This window comes from Pelobates fuscus, chromosome 5 (assembly GCF_036172605.1).
Source record: "Pelobates fuscus isolate aPelFus1 chromosome 5, aPelFus1.pri, whole genome shotgun sequence".
NCBI lineage: Eukaryota > Metazoa > Chordata > Amphibia > Anura > Pelobatidae > Pelobates > Pelobates fuscus.
Genome location: NC_086321.1, coordinates 358,756,263 through 358,775,580, shown reverse-complemented (window position 1 = coordinate 358,775,580; position 19,318 = coordinate 358,756,263). Strand labels below are relative to the sequence as shown.

General features: G+C 45.5%; 1 protein-coding gene across 1 annotated transcript in view; it reads right to left on the bottom strand.

The window, feature by feature from the left end:
• ANKFN1 (ankyrin repeat and fibronectin type III domain containing 1) overlaps positions 1 to 19,318 on the bottom strand; it is a 233,172-nt gene that overhangs the window by 89,176 nt on the left and 124,678 nt on the right. Inside the window, exon 9 of the mRNA XM_063453345.1 lies at positions 1,133 to 1,235. Coding sequence (XP_063309415.1) covers positions 1,133 to 1,235 — 103 coding nt within the window. The remainder of the gene's footprint in view (positions 1 to 1,132; positions 1,236 to 19,318) is intronic.

The following is a 19,318-nucleotide window of genomic DNA, read 5'->3' as shown; positions in this document are numbered from 1 at the left end:
GCTTGTCCCTGACTATTCTAGTTCTAACAGTGTATAACCCGGCCATTCTAGGGACCGGTAAACGCTGTCTAATCGATTATCATATTTATTTATTCTGTGTGTTGGGTCACAAGTTATCGTGACACCTCCTTGGTAAAACTGACTGGATCCTTTTCTCTCATATGAACACAATTATTTCCCACGAAGAAGACACAACCAAGTTACTTTAGAAACAAAACTATTACACTGAACAAATAACAATATTTAAGGCACTACACAGAACACACATTTAACGGGAGGTTAAACATTTATACACAATGCACAAATAGAACTCTGCACGCATAGACACAAATCGAATGATTACATATCTTGCCAGTGCCACAATGTAGGTGGGTCCAAACCTAAAACTGTTGAAAAATTGGGGTGATTCCCCACCCCCAGTGTTGGGCTTAATGGGCCATTATAGGGATGCAGACCACTTCATCTTATTGAAGTGGTCTGGATTAAGTGTCCCTGTACCCTTAACCATGCAATGTAAAACATTGCAGTTTTAGAGAAACAGAAATGTTTACTTTGCAGGGTTAACACAGCCTCTAGAGGCGCTTCCCGCTGTTTTATGGAGTTTAACTCCACCAACTATGCATTAGGATTTCCAGTGTCTTGAAAAATCCCATAGGAAAACATGAATTCAATGTTTTCCTATGGGGAAGACCTAATAGGCATGCGGCACTTGCTGCGCATGTGCATTAGGTTTCTGGCGGATGATAGACCCGATCCAGCACTGAGGAACATCAGCGGAGAGGGGGTGGGAGGGAGGGGCAAAGGGCACTATAGTGTTAGGAATACAGCTTTGTATTCCTAACACTATGGTGTTCTTTAAGCACAACGAGACCATAAGGTGTGACTAAATGAGTGTATTTTTTTTCAATGTGACATGACAATTTAAGGAGCTTTGAAAAATGTTCGAGTTCCAAAATGATTTGTGTGCGCTGATCCCTACAATATAACACTTGCAGATGCATTTAAATGTTATAAAAACGTTATAGCAACACTACGTATTAAGACAAGCTCCTGCAGCCAACTGAAAGAGCTTCTAACAGATAGCATACGTGATACTGAAATAATGTGATTTTCATTCCAAGTCATGACCCACCTCTTCAGTGTCTTGACAAACTTATTTGATGAGTGGAAAAGATGCTTCAGGCTTCTGGAGACGGACTGCTTGCGGCTGGGGTTTTGTAATTTCGCACTGGCGTCTACAATGAAGCATACAGGGGATTATTTTTAAGTGGCTGCAAAGCATTAGGCTTTATTATATTTGATCAAAAACATAGCACAGGAGCACAGTGAGGATATGTAATCCGTCCAAAAGCTTTTTTACAGGCGCAGACAAACTGTAGGGGGGACAGAACTGTCCGAGCAATGACAAAGGAGATTAACACGAGCCCTTTATGCAAGCGATCAGGTCCCTTATCAGTGCTATTCACAGTACTAACCAGTAATCAAACCTACATGGCTCCTTTTAATAATAAGTGACCCCTCAATAGACACCCTGCAAAGGAGGTTAATGCGGGATTAAATCCATGTTTAATCGACTCTCCTTTATATTGTGTATTCTAGCCTCCATTCAATACATTGTTTCTCTTGCAGTCGCTACTCAAGTATGTACATCTCATGCCTGTCTGAGGGACAATAATTCATTTTAATGCAAACTCTTTATTCCCCTGAGAAGTAGTGGCCTTTGTGATGTGTGCTTTTTTAGTCTTATACATTAGCTACATATTCAAATACAGTCATTGAGAGGCAGCCATCTTGCTTATAAAATGTTCGTAGAAATGGGAACGGCAGCACATAATGTCTTTTTACAAAGCATGTCGCTTCCTACAAAAATCTCAGAAACTGAAGATAAATAAAACATGGCATGCAAAAGACACTGTTTGAAGGTAACACATAGCTTGTGTTTTCATTCTGGTTTACAGTCTTGTTCTTTACCCTGAAGATGTAACCTTTCTCCTATTAGTTTTTGTTTGTACTTTTTTTATTGTTAGGACATCTTAACGAGGAACGTTATGTTCTTACCAAGACGTGATTGCAATTTTTTTTCTTTATTAAAGAACAATACAACACAAAAAACATATACACATGTGAAAAGAAGTGTGAAGATAAATGCTATTTATAACCTATATTCTACATTAAGGGATGAATCCCAGAACTAGGAAAGAGATCACATCAAGGCATGGAAGAACACGTAATACCCTTGTGCCAGTGTTAGGATGCTGCGTATCTGACGATCATAAGATCAAGTCGCCCCCTTGTGATCCGGAGATACAATAATGTAGGAATGACTCCGGTGCTTTGGCACATTTCCTGCATTGGGTCAGTAATTATATATTGTATTTGGACATTTATTGGTGGATTTAGTTCAAGATGTTAGGGATCAACTTGACAGACAAAAACATGGCAACCATCGACAGTTATTATTGAAATAAAATATTACACATAATATAGAATGTTATTTTGTAATGCTTACATAAATAAACAGCACTTTTTAATGCATCCCCTGGCTTACCCTTACTCCCTAAGAGGAGACATCTTTATATCCTCCTTATTTTTCAGTCTGAAACTGAAGGCATGGCCTTTTTTTCTTTTAGGATGCACAGAAAGTGAGATTTCATTAACACACAAGCTCTTAGATACCTGTATGATCTTTGCTCAAACAATCTCGCTTCTGACTAAACACAACTTAAAGGGACACGGTGGGCACTATAACCATTTCATCTCATTGAATTGCTCATTGTGCCTGGAGTTCCATAGTGCTCTCTCTGCATTCGCCTTTAAACAATTTATAATTTATAAAAGGTCTGGCTCCCATTGGAGGAATGGCTACGGCAGAGATTACCAGCAATTACCAGCAATGGGCACTGTGGTTGGCTTAACTCAGTCAGCTGATATGTTTAGCAAATCACAGCCACTCACTGATGCTCAGGCTAATCCTTCCCTGGCCTCATGGTAACTCTCGTAGAGCATTAAAACATTCAAAACAACGATAAAGCACTTACAGTTTACAGATAGCCACTTCCAACAGAGGGAGGGTTGTATATGCTACACACCTATCTTAAAATGAGACTGTCATGTCATCTTATGTTTTCAATAAATTAAAAAGCAAAAAAAACAACAACTTTCTTTTAACCATTTGCAGGAGGTCCTGATATCAGTTGCAGTCATCCAAACCCCCCAAAACACTGATTTGTATAAAATTAAAAGTATGTTACCATCGCCAAGAGACAATTTAAACTAACAGATTAATCATTGCATCATTGTTACAATACACAGCCAATATTATGACATCAAGTGTCCAGTCCATGAAGCAGTATTTTGCCATCACACGTCCCATGTAATGCCCACGAGCCAATGTCATGCCATCCCGAAAACTAGACTGTGAGCTAATATTCTTCACCAGCCAATACTACGACATCATTCTTGCAGATACAGGGCCAAGATAATGACATGATTCACTCTGTCCCGTAAGCCAACATGATGACATCATTTTAGTGATATATGAAGCCAAGATGATGACGTTATCACAACAGCCTTAAACTGATCATTCCAGGGCTTTACAGTCATGCTTCCAATATGAGGAGCAAATTAGATGGCGTCCAGGCTGAAATTGTATCTAATTTGCTATCAAATTCCACTCGCAAACACTCCTTTTAAAATGGACCATGAAAAGTTGGTCCCCTTGGAAAATGCTAACACTAGTGGTACATTTATTGATATATTCATTGCAGTTGACTTGTTATATATCTGCAAGGGAAATATGTTTTCTATTTACAACTCACCCTAAAGTAAAAAGAACTGTAAGCAGAAAGGGAAGCTCGTTTTTAAGGATGCTCCTTTTACAGCTTGACATCACATGAATTACTTGACACACTGTTGCAAGCATTAAGCCTAAAATTCTTTGACAAGTGTTTAGCGTGGATAATGTTTGCACGGTTTCTCTTGGAAAAACTATTACAGATATTTACAAAATGCCATAACAATAACAGAATGCAAGCGTTTACTCCTCATATGCCTACAATGCATTAATACAGGATGCTAAAGTCTACTAGCCTCCAGCAATTGGTGTTATTTTTGATCATATCTCCACCCAGCAGTGTGTAGAGCAAGAGTAAATTAATAGTTTGGTATGTGATGGCACAATGAGCAATAATATGTTCTATTTGTTAGTCTAGGGCTAGGCCATCAAAATGAGGGGAATTGTAAGTGAAGATGTGAGAGGAATGGCAATATTATGAAGTTGCCCATTAATTCTTACTGTAAATACAAGGAGCATATCTCTCCGAATAGCTACATTTTCTGGTTAATTTATCTATCTGATATGTAGATAAAATATATTTACACTTATCAGCCCCAAACCACCTGCCTAATATCGTGTATGTCCCACTCATGCTACCAAAACAACTCTGATGCATCGAAGCATGGACTCCACAAGACGTCTGAAGGTGTCCTGTGGTATCTGGCACCAAGGCATTAGCAGCAGATTTTTTACGTTCTACAAGTTGCGAGGTGGGGCCTCCATGGAACGAATTTGTTGACCCAGCATGTCATCCACATAAATGCCAGGACCCAAAGTCTCCCAAAAGAACATTACCCAGAGCATAATACTGCATCCACCGGCCTGCTTTCTTCCCATAGTGCATCCTATTGCCATCTCTTTCCCATATAAACAATGCACGGCTATCCACCTGATCTAAAAGAAAACAGGATTCATCAGACCAGGCTCTTCTTCCATTGCTCCATGGTCCAATTCTGATGTTCATATCCCCATTAAAGGTGCTTTCTGTGATGGACATGGGTCATCATAGGTGTTCTGATACCTTTGTATCATGGACAGCATAATCTTTCTCAGCAATTTGAACTACAGTAGCTCATGACGCTAGTTCACCGGTTGTCTTTCCTTGCACCACTTTTCGTAGGTACTAACCACTATATACCGGGAACACCATACAAGACCGGACGTTTTGGAGATGCTCTGACCAGTCATCTAGCCATTACTATTTGGCCCTTGTCGAAGTCACATCTTTTCGCTTCAATTAATAAATTATAGGAAAGGTAGCTCCAATAATAAATGTCTTATATGGTGTTCTTGGTCATATATGGCTCAGAATCCAAGTGTGCATATGTAGAAACGCTTGGACTCCGAGCCATACATGACCCAGAACCCCACATAAGACATTCACATCAAGATTCTACTATTCCCCTACAAGTGGTATTTTATTTCCTTTTGAATGGACCTTTTACTGCAGACTTTTTATTTTATTTTATAATACTTCTTTATATTTTTAGAGATACTATTTTATTATTGACGCTACCTTTCTTCTAGTTTATTCTTTGTGTCCATAACCGTTTAGGGTTTGTGAGGGAACCCTATTTCCTGCCTTGACAATATTATCCTTTGTGGTTTTGTTAGTTCTGATCCTTTGTTTTATTATACCTGTACATCTTTTCGCTTGCCCATTTATTTCAGCTACCAACACATGAGATTCAAAAACTGCCTGTACACACTCTGCCACCTCTTGACAGGTGCCATTGTAACAACATAATCAACGTTATTCACTTTAACTGTCGGTGGTTTTAATGTTGTGGCTGATCAGTGTATCTTTCACACTCAACAAAGCAAGACACTAGGAAACTGTAAAGGAAAGCAAAGGGAGTAAAGACCGAATTTACGTTTAGTGCTGATGAGAGAAGACTTTGTTAAGACCAATGTCTTTAGTTTCTTCTGGAATTGACTCATCATTCACCCACTAAACAAACTATGTTGTTGGTTGACACTGAATCAATCTCCTTCTCAACACATCATTTTAACAAATACCTGTAACACTATGAAGTTTATTTACAAAACTGGGGATTTGTGAAGAATTAAAGGAACACTATAGACACCTAAACTACTTCATCTCATAGAAGTGGTCTGGGTGTAGTGTCCCTGTCTGTTTAACCCTACAATTGTAATTATTGCAGTTTTTGATAAACTGCAATAATTACCTTGCAGGATTAACTGCACCTCTAGTGGCACCTTACCCTGCGTCAAGTGAAATTGGCGATGGAATCAGGTAAGTAACAGAAGGGGTTTTACAGGGGGAGGGCACTGTTTCCACTTTACAGTGTCTTCCTAAGTGTTATAAAACCGAACACAGGTGATCATGGAAGTCCAGCGGTGTTCGGGAGTTTCAGTGTTCGAAAATAGTTCCATGAACTCGACAACCAAACACCGCTGCCTGTGTTCATGCAAACAAGATGGCCACCACCTCGTGGTCATCCATGGGAAATGTGGCCACCAAGACAAACACTTAGAACACTGCGGTGGAAATTGCTACAAAGTAGCAATTAGGCTTAACAAGCTCATGGGTGGTTTCCGGTTCGTGCGACTGTTCGGTTCCAGAACCATATAGTCCAAATACACGAACAGAGACTTTTACATTACATATTACAGGCTCCATAGTCTGTGGGCAGGAGGCTGGCAAGCAGGCTCCTCCAGGAGCTTGTGGCAAACTCATGTGAAAAGGGGAGTTTGTCACAATATATATATATATATATATATATTACACACATATATATCTAGAGAGAGATAATGGATACACTATCAACTCAAGCATCATGAATAACCTGGCTAAAATGCATCTTACGCACTCACATGCTGTTAATAAAAGTAATGTGCTGATAATAAAGGTAATGCTAATTTTAGGGAAGTGCACAGCATGCTTTTGTGAACAAACCCAGGACTGACCTACTGTAGTTATTGTCCCAACATGGGCAGCTAGGTAGCCATGTCAGATGATGGCAATAACCTCACTGTTCTAGATAGTTTGGGCGTAGGTAGGTCAATCTTGGTTTGTTTTAGATTAGTTGTATGCCTTTGACGTTAGTGTTTAAGATGAAATGATTTGTTGTTTATAATTACTGACCCTTTAGATGATTTCATCAATTCCTACAGACTCTGAGATGATGCCCTCATGTCTGGGAATCTGTGAAACACACATGCATGCTGCTTTGTAGTGTTTAGAGAATGTGTAGCACGGGTTGCTCGCCAGGGCTTTGATTAAGTCCTGGATCCAGCTACAAATGTTACAGTAACCAACAACCACATTTTACATCTCCCAGTACACATGTAATTCACAGGATAGCGTCAGAGAACAGGACACAAAATTACATCAATTAGCAACTAAAACAAACACCGCGACGGAGACTAGCAACAGAATTAAAACCCATTTCTGCCTCTCCAGCTAGGAACAGCACCATGAGGGTGAGAACTGAACCCATGGCTGGCTCTCCAACTAGAAACAACACTCTGCAGGTGACAAACCGCATTGCGCGGGTGAGAACTACACCCACAGTTGGCTGTTTAGCTAGACACTGCTCTCTGTGAGCCAGAAGTAAACCCATGGCTTGCCATCCGACTAAGTTCTTGCCCACTCTGAAGGCAAGAACTAAACCCACAGCTGGCCCTCCATTTACAAACAGAACACTGAGGATGAGATCTAATCCAACAACTTGTTCTCTGGTAAGAAACGACACTCCACAGGCAAGAACTAAACCAACAGCTGGCTGTGCTACTAGAAACAGAAATATACAGGCGAGAACTAAACCCAGACCTCAAACAGCACTCTGCTGGCGAGAACTAAACCCAGAGCTCAAACAGCACTCTGCTGGCGAGAACTAAACCCAGAGCTCAAACAGCACTCTGCTGGCGAGAACTAAACCCAGAGCTCAAACAGCACTCTGCTGGCGAGAACTAAACCCAGAGCTCAAACAGCACTCTGCTGGCGAGAACTAAACCCAGAGCTCAACAGCACTCTGCTGGCGAGAACTAAACCCAGAGCTCAACAGCACTCTGCTGGCAAGAACTAAACCCAGAGCTCAAACAATATTCTGCTGGCGAGAACTAAACCCAGAGCTAAAACAGCACTTTGCTGGCAAGAACTAAACCAGAGCTCAAACAGCACACTGCTGGCAAGAACTAAACCCAGAGCTCAAACAACATTCTGGTGGCGAGAACTAAACCCAGAGCTCAAACAGCACTCTGCTGGCGAGAACTAAACCCAGACCTCAAACAGCACTCTGCTGGCGAGAACTAAACACAGAGCTCAAACAACATTCTGCTGGCGAGAACTAAACCCAGAGCTCAAACAGCACTCTGCTGGCGAGAACCCGAGTGCTACACTTTTCTGCTATGGGGTGTCAGCGTCATGTGACTTGGTCAGGGCCACTTAAGTGCTTCTAGTGCCTGTAATACTGACAGCCACTATAGGTGGACTTGTGTCTCAAAAAATGTTTTACATTGCTGTCATAAGAGGACAGGGACCCTGCACCCAGACCACTTCATTATAACTATAGTATTATAATGAAGTGGTCTTAAAGGAACACTATAGATAACTAAAGGGACACTATAAGCTATAGTGTTCCTTTAATCACACACAGGAGGCTACTGCAGGCTATAAACAGAACAGGAGATTAAACACTTTTAAATTACACTGTTATAAGGGCAGTTTAAAAAAAATATATATATTTTTCAGGAATTATGTAGGGAGGCCGTGTGAGTCTCAGCCAGGCACGGTGTGGTTAGAGTTGCATAAACAGTGATTTAACTCCTACATGGCAGAGAATTGATTAGTGATACTCACTAAACCGCTCCATTAAGCACAATAAACTGTCTGTAAAATGCGTGAGGTTCTCAGCCTGGTTGTAACCTATAGAGGGTGATGGATCCTTTATATAGGACTTGAGCAGGTAGTGATTTGGGTATATTTAACATTTGTAAAATTATTCAAGGAGTAGCATGTTTGTATATGTGTCAGAGCTGAAGCAATCATCCATCTGCTTTGTTAACCAGACCAATTAAATATTTATTGTGAACTCAGATCAGTTTGCCAAGAAGTCCTGCCGCATTTTAAGCCTTGCCAAATGAAAGAGACACCATCAATGAATATGCAATCTGTATTTGCAAGAGCCTGCATAAGACATCTTATTGTCTAAAACTAGACATGTGTTGACTCATTTACATCACCCTGGAATGGAATAAGACTCGGCGTGTGTAGGGTAACTGTTGTGTAGGAGAATGTGAAAATTAGCAATTGATGAAATGTTTACTTATTGCTTATATTTAATAAATATGAATTTCTAAGGTCTGAAAACCGAACTAATCTAGAAATCCAGCCTGATGTATTTATTTATTTATTGTGGAACTGAACATCTTGATTTTGGCTCCCTGTCAATCATTGTTATAAGCTCCGTCCTTTACACCTGTCGTACAGGTCATACACCATACACATGGTGGGGCTATTCAACTACAGTTATTCCTTTTTCAGTCATTTGAAATGTTGAGATACATGGAAAAAAGGTCAGACCGAACCAAAGTCATAAATAAGATGAAAATGAAATGAAATCCAGAAAAGAGACGGAATGCAAAGTTTGTTGGTTGACATTCCGATGATGGTGGGGAAGAATATTAAAACACATTTTCGTGTTTATTCAAGTAACATTTGTCCCTCTATTTGTTTTTTCATTGGACGTTCCGCCCTTTGAATCAAATACATATGACACCCTTGTTCCACCATTGCAGTAGAAGAGAAATTACTTATATAAAGTATCAGTCATCGAGCGGTAATATATTAACATAATATATTCATGTATAATATAGCCAACAAAGACCTCCTTGTTTTTGCAACTTGACAGATTAATTTTGGGGAAAACGGTCCAAATTGGAGAAGGAGTCTTGTTCTCTCTGTATTGTTAGCTTAGAGAGACTGATGGACCAAATACTGCTAGATTAAGGGTTTCGACTGGAGGTACAGACAAATGCTAATGAATCTGGTCTTTCGAAACACCAGTTATAATATACCATAAAGAAAATAAATGTGTTATCTATCTCAGCTAAAAAAAATAAACAATGCTTTAAATATTTGGCTTTAAAGCTTTTTCCTGGAAAGCCGTGAATACAAACAGAACTGCAGAAGACTTTAAGGAATTAATAGGATAATCCGGGGACATAAAGGTCGTCCTGTAAGTTGGAAAGCTTTTGACAACAGGCCTGTTTTTGGGAGGTGTGAAAGGAGCTGTCAGTGGCCTGTTAATGCATTCATGCCAATAAACCCTCCCGAATGGAAGGGATTGGGAGGGAGGACAGAGGTCAGACTGGAACAAGCATTTGTTTGGGGGGCGTCTGTAAAAGGTGAAGCCACAGGGCAGCTCGTGTGGCACAGGAATGAGGCTGTTGAAATGAATTGCCAAATACATGAATGCTACAACATAGCAGTAACAGGATCCCAAATTAGCAGATTAAACAGGCAGCTATTGTATGTGGCCGAGGAATGCAGAGCTGGACCAGAGCGTTCCAGAGGCCGTTCAATAGCCACATATTCAGAGATTTCACTGAAACCAAGTAAGTGCTGGGTCCATAGGGATATAGAGGAATTATTCTACAGGGTCACAAAACATCTTTTATGCACTTCTCTTTACCTATCGGCTGATATCTGTATGTATCAACCATCCATTATCAGTCTCTCTGTGATATGACAGGCAAGTTGCTGTGTCTCTATGAATTGAAAGCATTGTTTGCAATATTATTATTGGCATTTTTAAAGCACCAACATGAACATGATTGGGGACAGATACAGTACTACTAGGGGAGAGGGCTCTGATGTAAGCAATATAAGGTCTGTACTCTCCCTTACGCCAGGCACAATTCTATTTCCGCTAACTTTATTTAGTAATATACACTAACTTTATTTAGGGACACATTTTCATTCCAGGTACCCACAGCCCCAAACAATATTGGAGTCTCCAAATGCCAAGATAAAAGATTTTAAAGCTATGCAGGGGCAGGCTTCATCAGGTCCGCCATGGACCCTCCTTAAAAGTGCCACAATTTGCCTTTCTAATTGCACTAGAATAGAAGATATCCAGTTTGTGGGTGTGATGATAAAATATTAGCCTTTCTGAACTGTGGGTAGGTAATGGACACTCACATACAACAGTGTGTCACTTCCTGTGCAGGTGTGACATTTTGTACCAATTACCAAGATGCGGCACAATAGAGGGCAATAATAGGGTTGCAGAGTGTTTCCAAATTCCACCATCTGGGATGCATGGTGAAACACTTCTATAAAGGTCCATCCACTAACTGCCGATTTTGCTACCTCACATTTGGTCACTTTCTTTTGGCTCAGTTCTCCTCAATCTGGCTCATAAAATTATTTGACATTAAATGTATTCACTATTAACTGAATTGAAACACCACTAAACTAAATGGGTCCTTGCTATTTCCCTATAGATCTCTTTGCAGCAGTGAAGTTTGAAAATGGCTCCAGACAAATTGCAGAATATCCCAGCTATAAAATAAAAATTATATATATATATATATATATATATATATATATATATATATATATATATATATATATTTATTTGTGTTTGGGGCATAATGCCCCATAATTCCACAACTACATGACATGCGCACAGTCGATTATTCGGCAGGTGCGCTGTGTACCCCAACCCCCCAATAACTTACAGACACCGTATTTCTGTTGGAATAAAAAAAGTCCACAGCTTTATTTATTATTATAAACAAGGTAACAAATTGGGGTCATTGCCACAAATGTAAATTTACCTCCACCCCCCACCGTACATAAATTACCCCCAGCAATGACCCCGCCCAATAACAATAAATAACATTATAAATAACAAATAACACATAACACATGGCCTACCAAAGAGGCCCCATATCCATAACTTTTTTAACTGTAGGGGTGTACCGAGACCCCCCTACACCACCTGGTTCGGAGCCACCGATGAGCTCGAACCCACAAACCATTTCACACTCCAGTCTAATCCAGCCTAACCAATTTATACTCCTCCTACCTTCCAATTACCCAAGCCCTATCCCGCCGCTGTGACCAAACGGGAACTACAAAAACAACAGGGAGGGTGGGAGGGACAATTACCAGGTAAGTGTCAGTTTAGTTAAAATGTCCCTTACTCATAAAATGGCCGCTTAATATACTCCTATTATCCAGCCCCCATTTACCAATAACCACGCCCCTTTAACTGGTTACTCCCCTGCCTACTCCTGGCTCTGTCAAGGCCCACTCCCCTGACTGCGCTGTTCCATGGGCTTCATGACATGCGCACAGTCGATTATTCGGCAGGTGCGCTGTGTACCCCAACCCCCCAATAACTTACAGACACCGTATTTCTGTTGGAATAAAAAAAGTCCACAGCTTTATTTATTATTATAAACAAGGTAACAAATTGGGGTCATTGCCACAAATGTAAATTTACCTCCACCCCCCACCGTACATAAATTACCCCCAGCAATGACCCCGCCCAATAACAATAAATAACATTATAAATAACAAATAACACATAACACATGGCCTACCAAAGAGGCCCCATATCCATAACTTTTTTAACTGTAGGGGTGTACCGAGACCCCCCTACACCACCTGGTTCGGAGCCACCGATGAGCTCGAACCCACAAACCATTTCACACTCCAGTCTAATCCAGCCTAACCAATTTATACTCCTCCTACCTTCCAATTACCCAAGCCCTATCCCGCCATAGCAAGAGACTTGAACCCTTAATGTCTCGAGCGACCCCCACCACACATAAATAGGGCTTTGGAAATACCATCCTGGAAACCTATATTTAATAGGTCACACCCCACCTCAGACAGGTGCACACCATCCCGCCTAAAATAACCGGGCAACCCGCCCTCCAATTCAAAGTGCCTCACTGGGACCCCCCCTATCCTCCTAATAAAGACAGACATGGCCTTGTTTACTTTACCCCGGCAACGTGCCACAGCCGCCGGGTCCCTGGCATGCCTCCAGTTCAACCGCGGCACCATCTCAGACCACACTATTGTAACTCCAGGGACCAGTGCCCTCACCCTATCCAGGTCCCTCTTCATTCTCCTGACCAACACCTTCTGGGGGACCAAACCTAAATCGTTGCCCCCACCGTGAATCAAAAGTATATCTGGGGCAAACCCCCTTGACAACATCCCAAAAATCTCCCCACTTATGCTCTGCCAGCTGAAACCCCGAAAACCAAACCACCGAAGGTCCACTGTGTCCAGAAGAAAACCCAGTTGTGTGCCTTGTCTCCGAACTGCGGCCCTCTTCTCCGCCCAGTAGACAAACGAGTGACCCACCAGCCAAGCGACCAAGCCTGAAAGGAAACAAATTCAGTTAACCGGCAGAGCACCCTTTACCCACATCCACAACAATCCATTCACACCAACCTTTCCGGCCTTACATATGCCCGGAACCTGATGGATTCCCATCTCCCAATCTGCTTTATCCGCTCCTCCCCTAGCCCGAGACGCGCCGCCTCAGTCGCAGCCCCGATACGGAAGGAGTGCGTACCAAATTGTCCGGGCTGCAAGCCCAATCTCGTCAACCCCATGCGGAAGACTCGCAAGAACTGAAAGCGCGACAGCGCTTTCCCATCCTCGTGAATCAGGAAGCAACCACCAACCTTCGGGCGAATCTGTAAAAACACGTCCCCACACACTACCGGGCACACCGGGGACCCTGGTAGCGAGGACAGGACAATTTTCTTACCCTTTCCGAAGACGTCCGTCTTCGAGCGCCGGAGCCAAATCACGACCTTGTCCTGTTCGATAACCACATCCTCATACCGGAGGCCCGATGTCCCCGACCTATTGGCGCTCACCAATTCGCCAATACGAAAGGCCCCAAAGAAAGCCCATACGAAAGCCACAGAGAACAAAGTTACCTCAAATGCCGAGCTGCACACTTCGCTCAACAACCCCACCAACCCTTGAAGGGTGGCAAAGGACACCGGCCTCCTCGTATCCACGGACCTCCTGCCCTTCTTGAAACCCTTCAAAGTTTGCTTCACCAAAAAAAATTTTGTCAAGTCTTCCCACCCGTTAAACTTGAACAGGAAAGCTAACGCAGACATGTAGCGCTCCACCCTAGAAGGGGACGACCCACCTGCCACCAACCTGCAAAGAAGCCACAACAGCGTATCCAACCTACCGGCTGCGGAATCGCCTGCTCCCGCCTGGGACATCATTTCCTCCCATTCACTCCAAACCTTTGTATAAGCGGCCCAAGTCCCCGGTGCCAGCGAGCTCCTTATGTATCGCCCAAGCACAACGTCCCGAGCCGCCACATCTCCTCCGGGCACGCCTGCCCGTCGCTTGCGCGTCCGGTGCTGCCTCCCGGAACCGCTCCCACTGCGAACGAGACAGAGCGTCAGCGACCACATTCAGCAGACCCGGCACGTGCCGTGCCCTGAAGACAATGTTCCAAGACATACACAAGAGCACTAGCTGACGCAACAACCTAACCACTGGAAGGGACGAAGCCGACAGACTATTAATTACCTGTACCACTGCCATATTATCGGAGTGGAAGATAACTTTCTTGTCCTTGAGCTCCCTGCCCCATAGTGATACCGCTACCACAACTGGAAAAAGCTCCAAAAAGGCGAGGTTCCGAATCAAGGGGCTCTCGGACCAAGCCGTAGGCCAAACCTCGGCACACCACTTGCCCCCAAGGTAAGCCCCAAAGCCAACGCTCCCCGAGGCGTCCGTAAACAGCCCGGCGTCGCCAGATGCCTTCATCGCATCCCTGAAAAACACCCGCCCATTAAATTTAGTGAGGAAGCGGTCCCATATGTCCAAGTCCTCTCTCATGCCTACAGACACCCTGATGTAATGACTCGGCAGTCGAACACCACAGGTAGCCCTAGCCAGCAATCTACAAAAAACCCTACCCATAGGGATCACCTTACAGGTGAAGTTAAGGCTGCCGAGCAAGGACTGCAGTCCCCGAAGCGTAACTTTCCTAGCGCCCTTTATCGCGTTCACCTGCTGGCGGAGCACCCTCAACTTCTCCTCCGGCAGCCTACATTCCCCCACGACCGAGTCGATTTCCAGCCCTAGAAAACTCAGGCACTCGGTCGGGCCCACTGTCTTGTCCTCAGCCAGAGGAATCCCAAACTGTTGCGCTATCCTCTGAAAAACCCGCAGTATTTGGGCACATCTGTCGGACCCAGCCGGGCCCACACACAGAAAGTCGTCCAGGTAATGGACCACCGTACCCCCGCCCGTTTCCTTACGCACTACCCACTCCAAGAACGTGCTAAACTTTTCGAAATACGCACATGAGATGGAGCAACCCATGGGTAGGCACAGGTCCACGAAAAACTTACCCTCAAAAAGGCACCCCAACAAATGGTGACAGTCTGGGTGGATAGGAAGGAGCCGGAATGCTGCCTCCACATCCACCTTCGCCATCAAGGCCCCTCGCCCTGCTCTCCGAACCAACTCGACAGCATGGTCGAATGATGCATACGATACGGAGCACAGGGCCTCATCGATATCATCATTTACCGACGCCCCTTTTGGGAATGATAAATGATGAATCAACCTAAACTTACCCGCCTCCTTCTTGGGGACTACCCCTAGCGGGGACACCCTCAAGTCAGGCAACGGCAGAGCCTCGAACGGCCCTGCCATCCTACCCAGTTGCACCTCCTTCAGCAACTTGTCCCGCACAACTCCCGGGTGCTCCCCCACCGACTTGAGGTTACTGCATAACCTCCCCACATCCCTACTCTGAAACGGTATTGAAAAACCCTCCGTAAAGCCTCGCCATAAGAATTCGGCGTCCTGATGGTTACCGTACTGTTTTAGCCACGGTAGCATCTCGCCTACTTTCACTGGGGTTGCCCCCCGCGGCAGCGGAGGGGGCCGCCGCTCCATTGGCTCCCACTCCTGGTGCAGACTTACCTTGCTTAAAACACCGACTGGCTCCATGGGCCCCCCCACAACCGGAGCACTCGTGCTTAAACCGGCACGCCGTTCCCCACTTGCATTGGCCCTCGTTAAAGAGCCAACAGAAGCCTTTCTTTTGCCCGGCCGATGCAGGTCCCCCAGGGGCCGCACCGGCCGTCCCGTGAAAGGGCGCAGCCTTCTGCGCCATCATGAGCCGCATCCAGAGGGGAAGGTCCATTTGATCCCACCGCATGCTGGGATTCGCCGCTAACCTCTGGCGAAACTGTTCGTCGTACCGCCACCAGGCGACCCCGCCATAAGTACGGTACGCTTCCCCAATCCCGTCTAGGTAGCAGAACAGTTGGGAGCATTTATCTGGCGACTTTTCCCCTATCACACTGGCCAGGATACAAAAGGCCCTTAGCCAGTTCCCAAATGTTTTAGGAATCTTCCGATACCTACGCTTTTTCTCCTCCTCCTCCTTCTTCGCGTCCTTCTTGTCCTCCTCCTTCATGTTTAAGAACTCCTCCAGCGGGAGTAAGGAAAAAACCTCCACAAACTCACCCTTCCAAATTTTCTCCTTTATGTCCATTTTTAGATGACAACCTAATGGGCCCGAGAAAGACACGTGCACGTTTTGCCGCGCAGCGTCGGTAATTTCGCCCCCAATACCAACCTTCTCCCCCGACTCCTTAATAGATTCGGACACAGATAACCCCACCTCGCTATCCTGTGTTGGACCCACTGCCCTACCCGGTAACCCTTGGCCCTTCTCACACGTCCACACTCTCCCAAACTGAGGTGAAGCCATTTCCCCACCCGCCCATGAATCTAAGAAAGATTTTAAACAAGTCAATAGTGTTCCTGCGTGTGGTGCAACAGTTGACTCACCGCCTGAGCCCGAAGCCGCAGAAGGCCGTGGGTTCGTTTCCCTTCCGTCCGCCATGCTTGGCTCTGGAGCATCCGATTGGCGCCGACTCCTGTCAGCCTGGCCCTGCCTCAGGACCGCGGGTGTAGTGCTGCGAGACCTGCAAGGAGAACGACACCTGGGTAGTGTGTCCACATGATCACATACCCGCCCAACCTCCTTATGCTCCTGCCTGTAGTTCCGCACCATGTCCCGCCTCCCTACCTGGCCCTCCCGGCCGTAAGCGCTGCGCCGCTGACCTGGCGAGCTCCTGCCTGATGACCCAGACGCACTGCGCCGCTGCCTCCACCTCCGTTCCCCTGAAACCGATCTCCTCCTGCTAAGCCTGCTTGCTGACCTGCTCCTCTCTCTACCCCTCCACCCGTCAGCCCGCCTCCTGTCATGCCTGGCACTGACGCCGCGCTGCTCCCTGCTGCGACGCGGCCTAGGGCTCCGCGAGAGACCCCGCCGTCCCCGGGAGCCGTCCCTGTGGCCCTCCCGCTCTCTCCCAGCCCGTCCTGTCTCCATGCCCTGGGCTGATTCCTGGGAGCTATCCCGACCCGCTGAACCTGGCCCCTTTTGGGCCGCCTTGTGAACTGGGGATTCCACTTGTCTGTCCTGGCGCTTCCGGTCCGCCAAAGCTGCAGGCCCTGCCGGCCCCAAGGTACCTGGCTGGGCGGACCCGCCGTCTGTGTCCCTTGTGCTGCACCTGGCCCCACTAGAGGCCGCCCCCGTTGTGTCCCCTTGCACAGGGGCTCCCCCTGCCATCAGGGGGACCGCCTGTTCTCTAGGGGCCTCCGCTCTGCCCCCCGCCCGCTGCCCGGCCCCAGCGCCATTCCCTGACTCACCGGGCCGCATCCGCTCACTGCTTCCTCCATCCGATCCGCTCTGCGTCCTGGCTCCAGCCGCAACCGTCCCGCCTGCCGCCTCCCGGCGGGGCGCACACCGCGTGGAAGGCCTCGGCCTAGCTGCTGCCCGCGCCCGGCCAGCACCGCGTCGAACAGACGGTGCCGGCCGCGGTATCTCCACTCCGCTGGGGCCCGCTACCTCATCCAGGGCCCTAACAGACTCCGCTGACGGGCTCCTCCGTCTGCCGACTTCGGGCTCCATGCCTGGGCTCAGCCGCTGGGGCGGTCTCGCCCTCCTCATGGAACGCCGTGCAGCCGCCGCAGGGGTTGTAGGGGGGGGACCCTGAGCCCCCCAGTTGCTCATGAAGCCAGGCCAGTCCTCTATCCCGCACAGCAGCTCTCACTCCCTCCAGGATTTCTTCCATTGATGCCATGATCTGAAAGACAAAGAAAAAACCAACCCAGACCTGCCAAAAACAATTACCAGGTAAGTGTCAGTTTAGTTAAAATGTCCCTTACTCATAAAATGGCCGCTTAATATACTCCTATTATCCAGCCCCCATTTACCAATAACCACGCCCCTTTAACTGGTTACTCCCCTGCCTACTCCTGGCTCTGTCAAGGCCCACTCCCCTGACTGCGCTGTTCCATGGGCTTCAGGCCCAGCCTTGAAATACATAATCCTAAATAATAAGGGGGGTTGATTTAGTTTTGGGAGTACTGTTATAAAGTAAGAGTAGTTTGAGGTAGCATTAAGGTTACATGAATTTATTTATTAAACTCTTATTAAAATAGCCAGTTTGGAAAAAATCTCCAGCTGCACGATAGTCACAACTTGGCTATTTGTTCCAAATTTCAGTTCAGTTTAGAATTTTCTTCATGGGATTTTAAGTGAATGAACCCCTTGCGGGTTACAGGTGCTATTCCCCTGTATGGACCGGGTCAACTTTATGAATCAAATTCATTTGATTTGGTTGCAATTTGTCTATGATTTAACATTAGAATGGAAGGGAGAGTACAGAGAAGAGACAGCAGCTCAAGTAGCCTGCCCTTTGGTGAGTCTCCACTCAGATTACAAGCTGGTTTTAGCTCATCTTTTGCCCTTACAAAACGAACCAGGACTATTTGCATATAAGACGGATCCCACCCAAAAGGCGGTTCAGATCTGAAACACAATCTGTCTCTCTGCATGAGATATACAGTAATCCCAGACCATTGTTTCAGCCTTGCTAGGCCTCCTAGGTGAGGTAAAGCCGATACCCCTCTAGGCACAGGGAGCAAGGGGTCCACTTCTGGATTACCCTTTAAACTTGGGGAGAGCAAAAAAAAAAATTAGTATGAAAGTGCACATATGGCTGAAATAACCAACATTGCAATTTTTGACCAGCTAAGTGGGTGTCACATTGCAAACTCTCGGTTTAGATGACTCCATTTGGTACTTGGTAAATAGACCTCCGTTCTCATTGCATAATGTACTGAACTAAGCTTATTGATTGGATGGTTAGTTACAAATTCTGCCAGAATTCATCACTCAATATCAATGTCTCCATACACGAACAACACAACTCTAATACACAAACATCCTCAAAATCCTAAGGAAGGCATAGTTAGAATCTATTCAGTGCAAACGTAGAACATAAACGCAACCCCTCTCAAAAAAACAAACCAACCCAACACAAACACATTGTAGCACTAATACTGCATGCTAGACTGCACAAGGCCATGTATTAGGCATTGGGATACAGTTTGCCAATCACCATAGGATGATTTTCTTG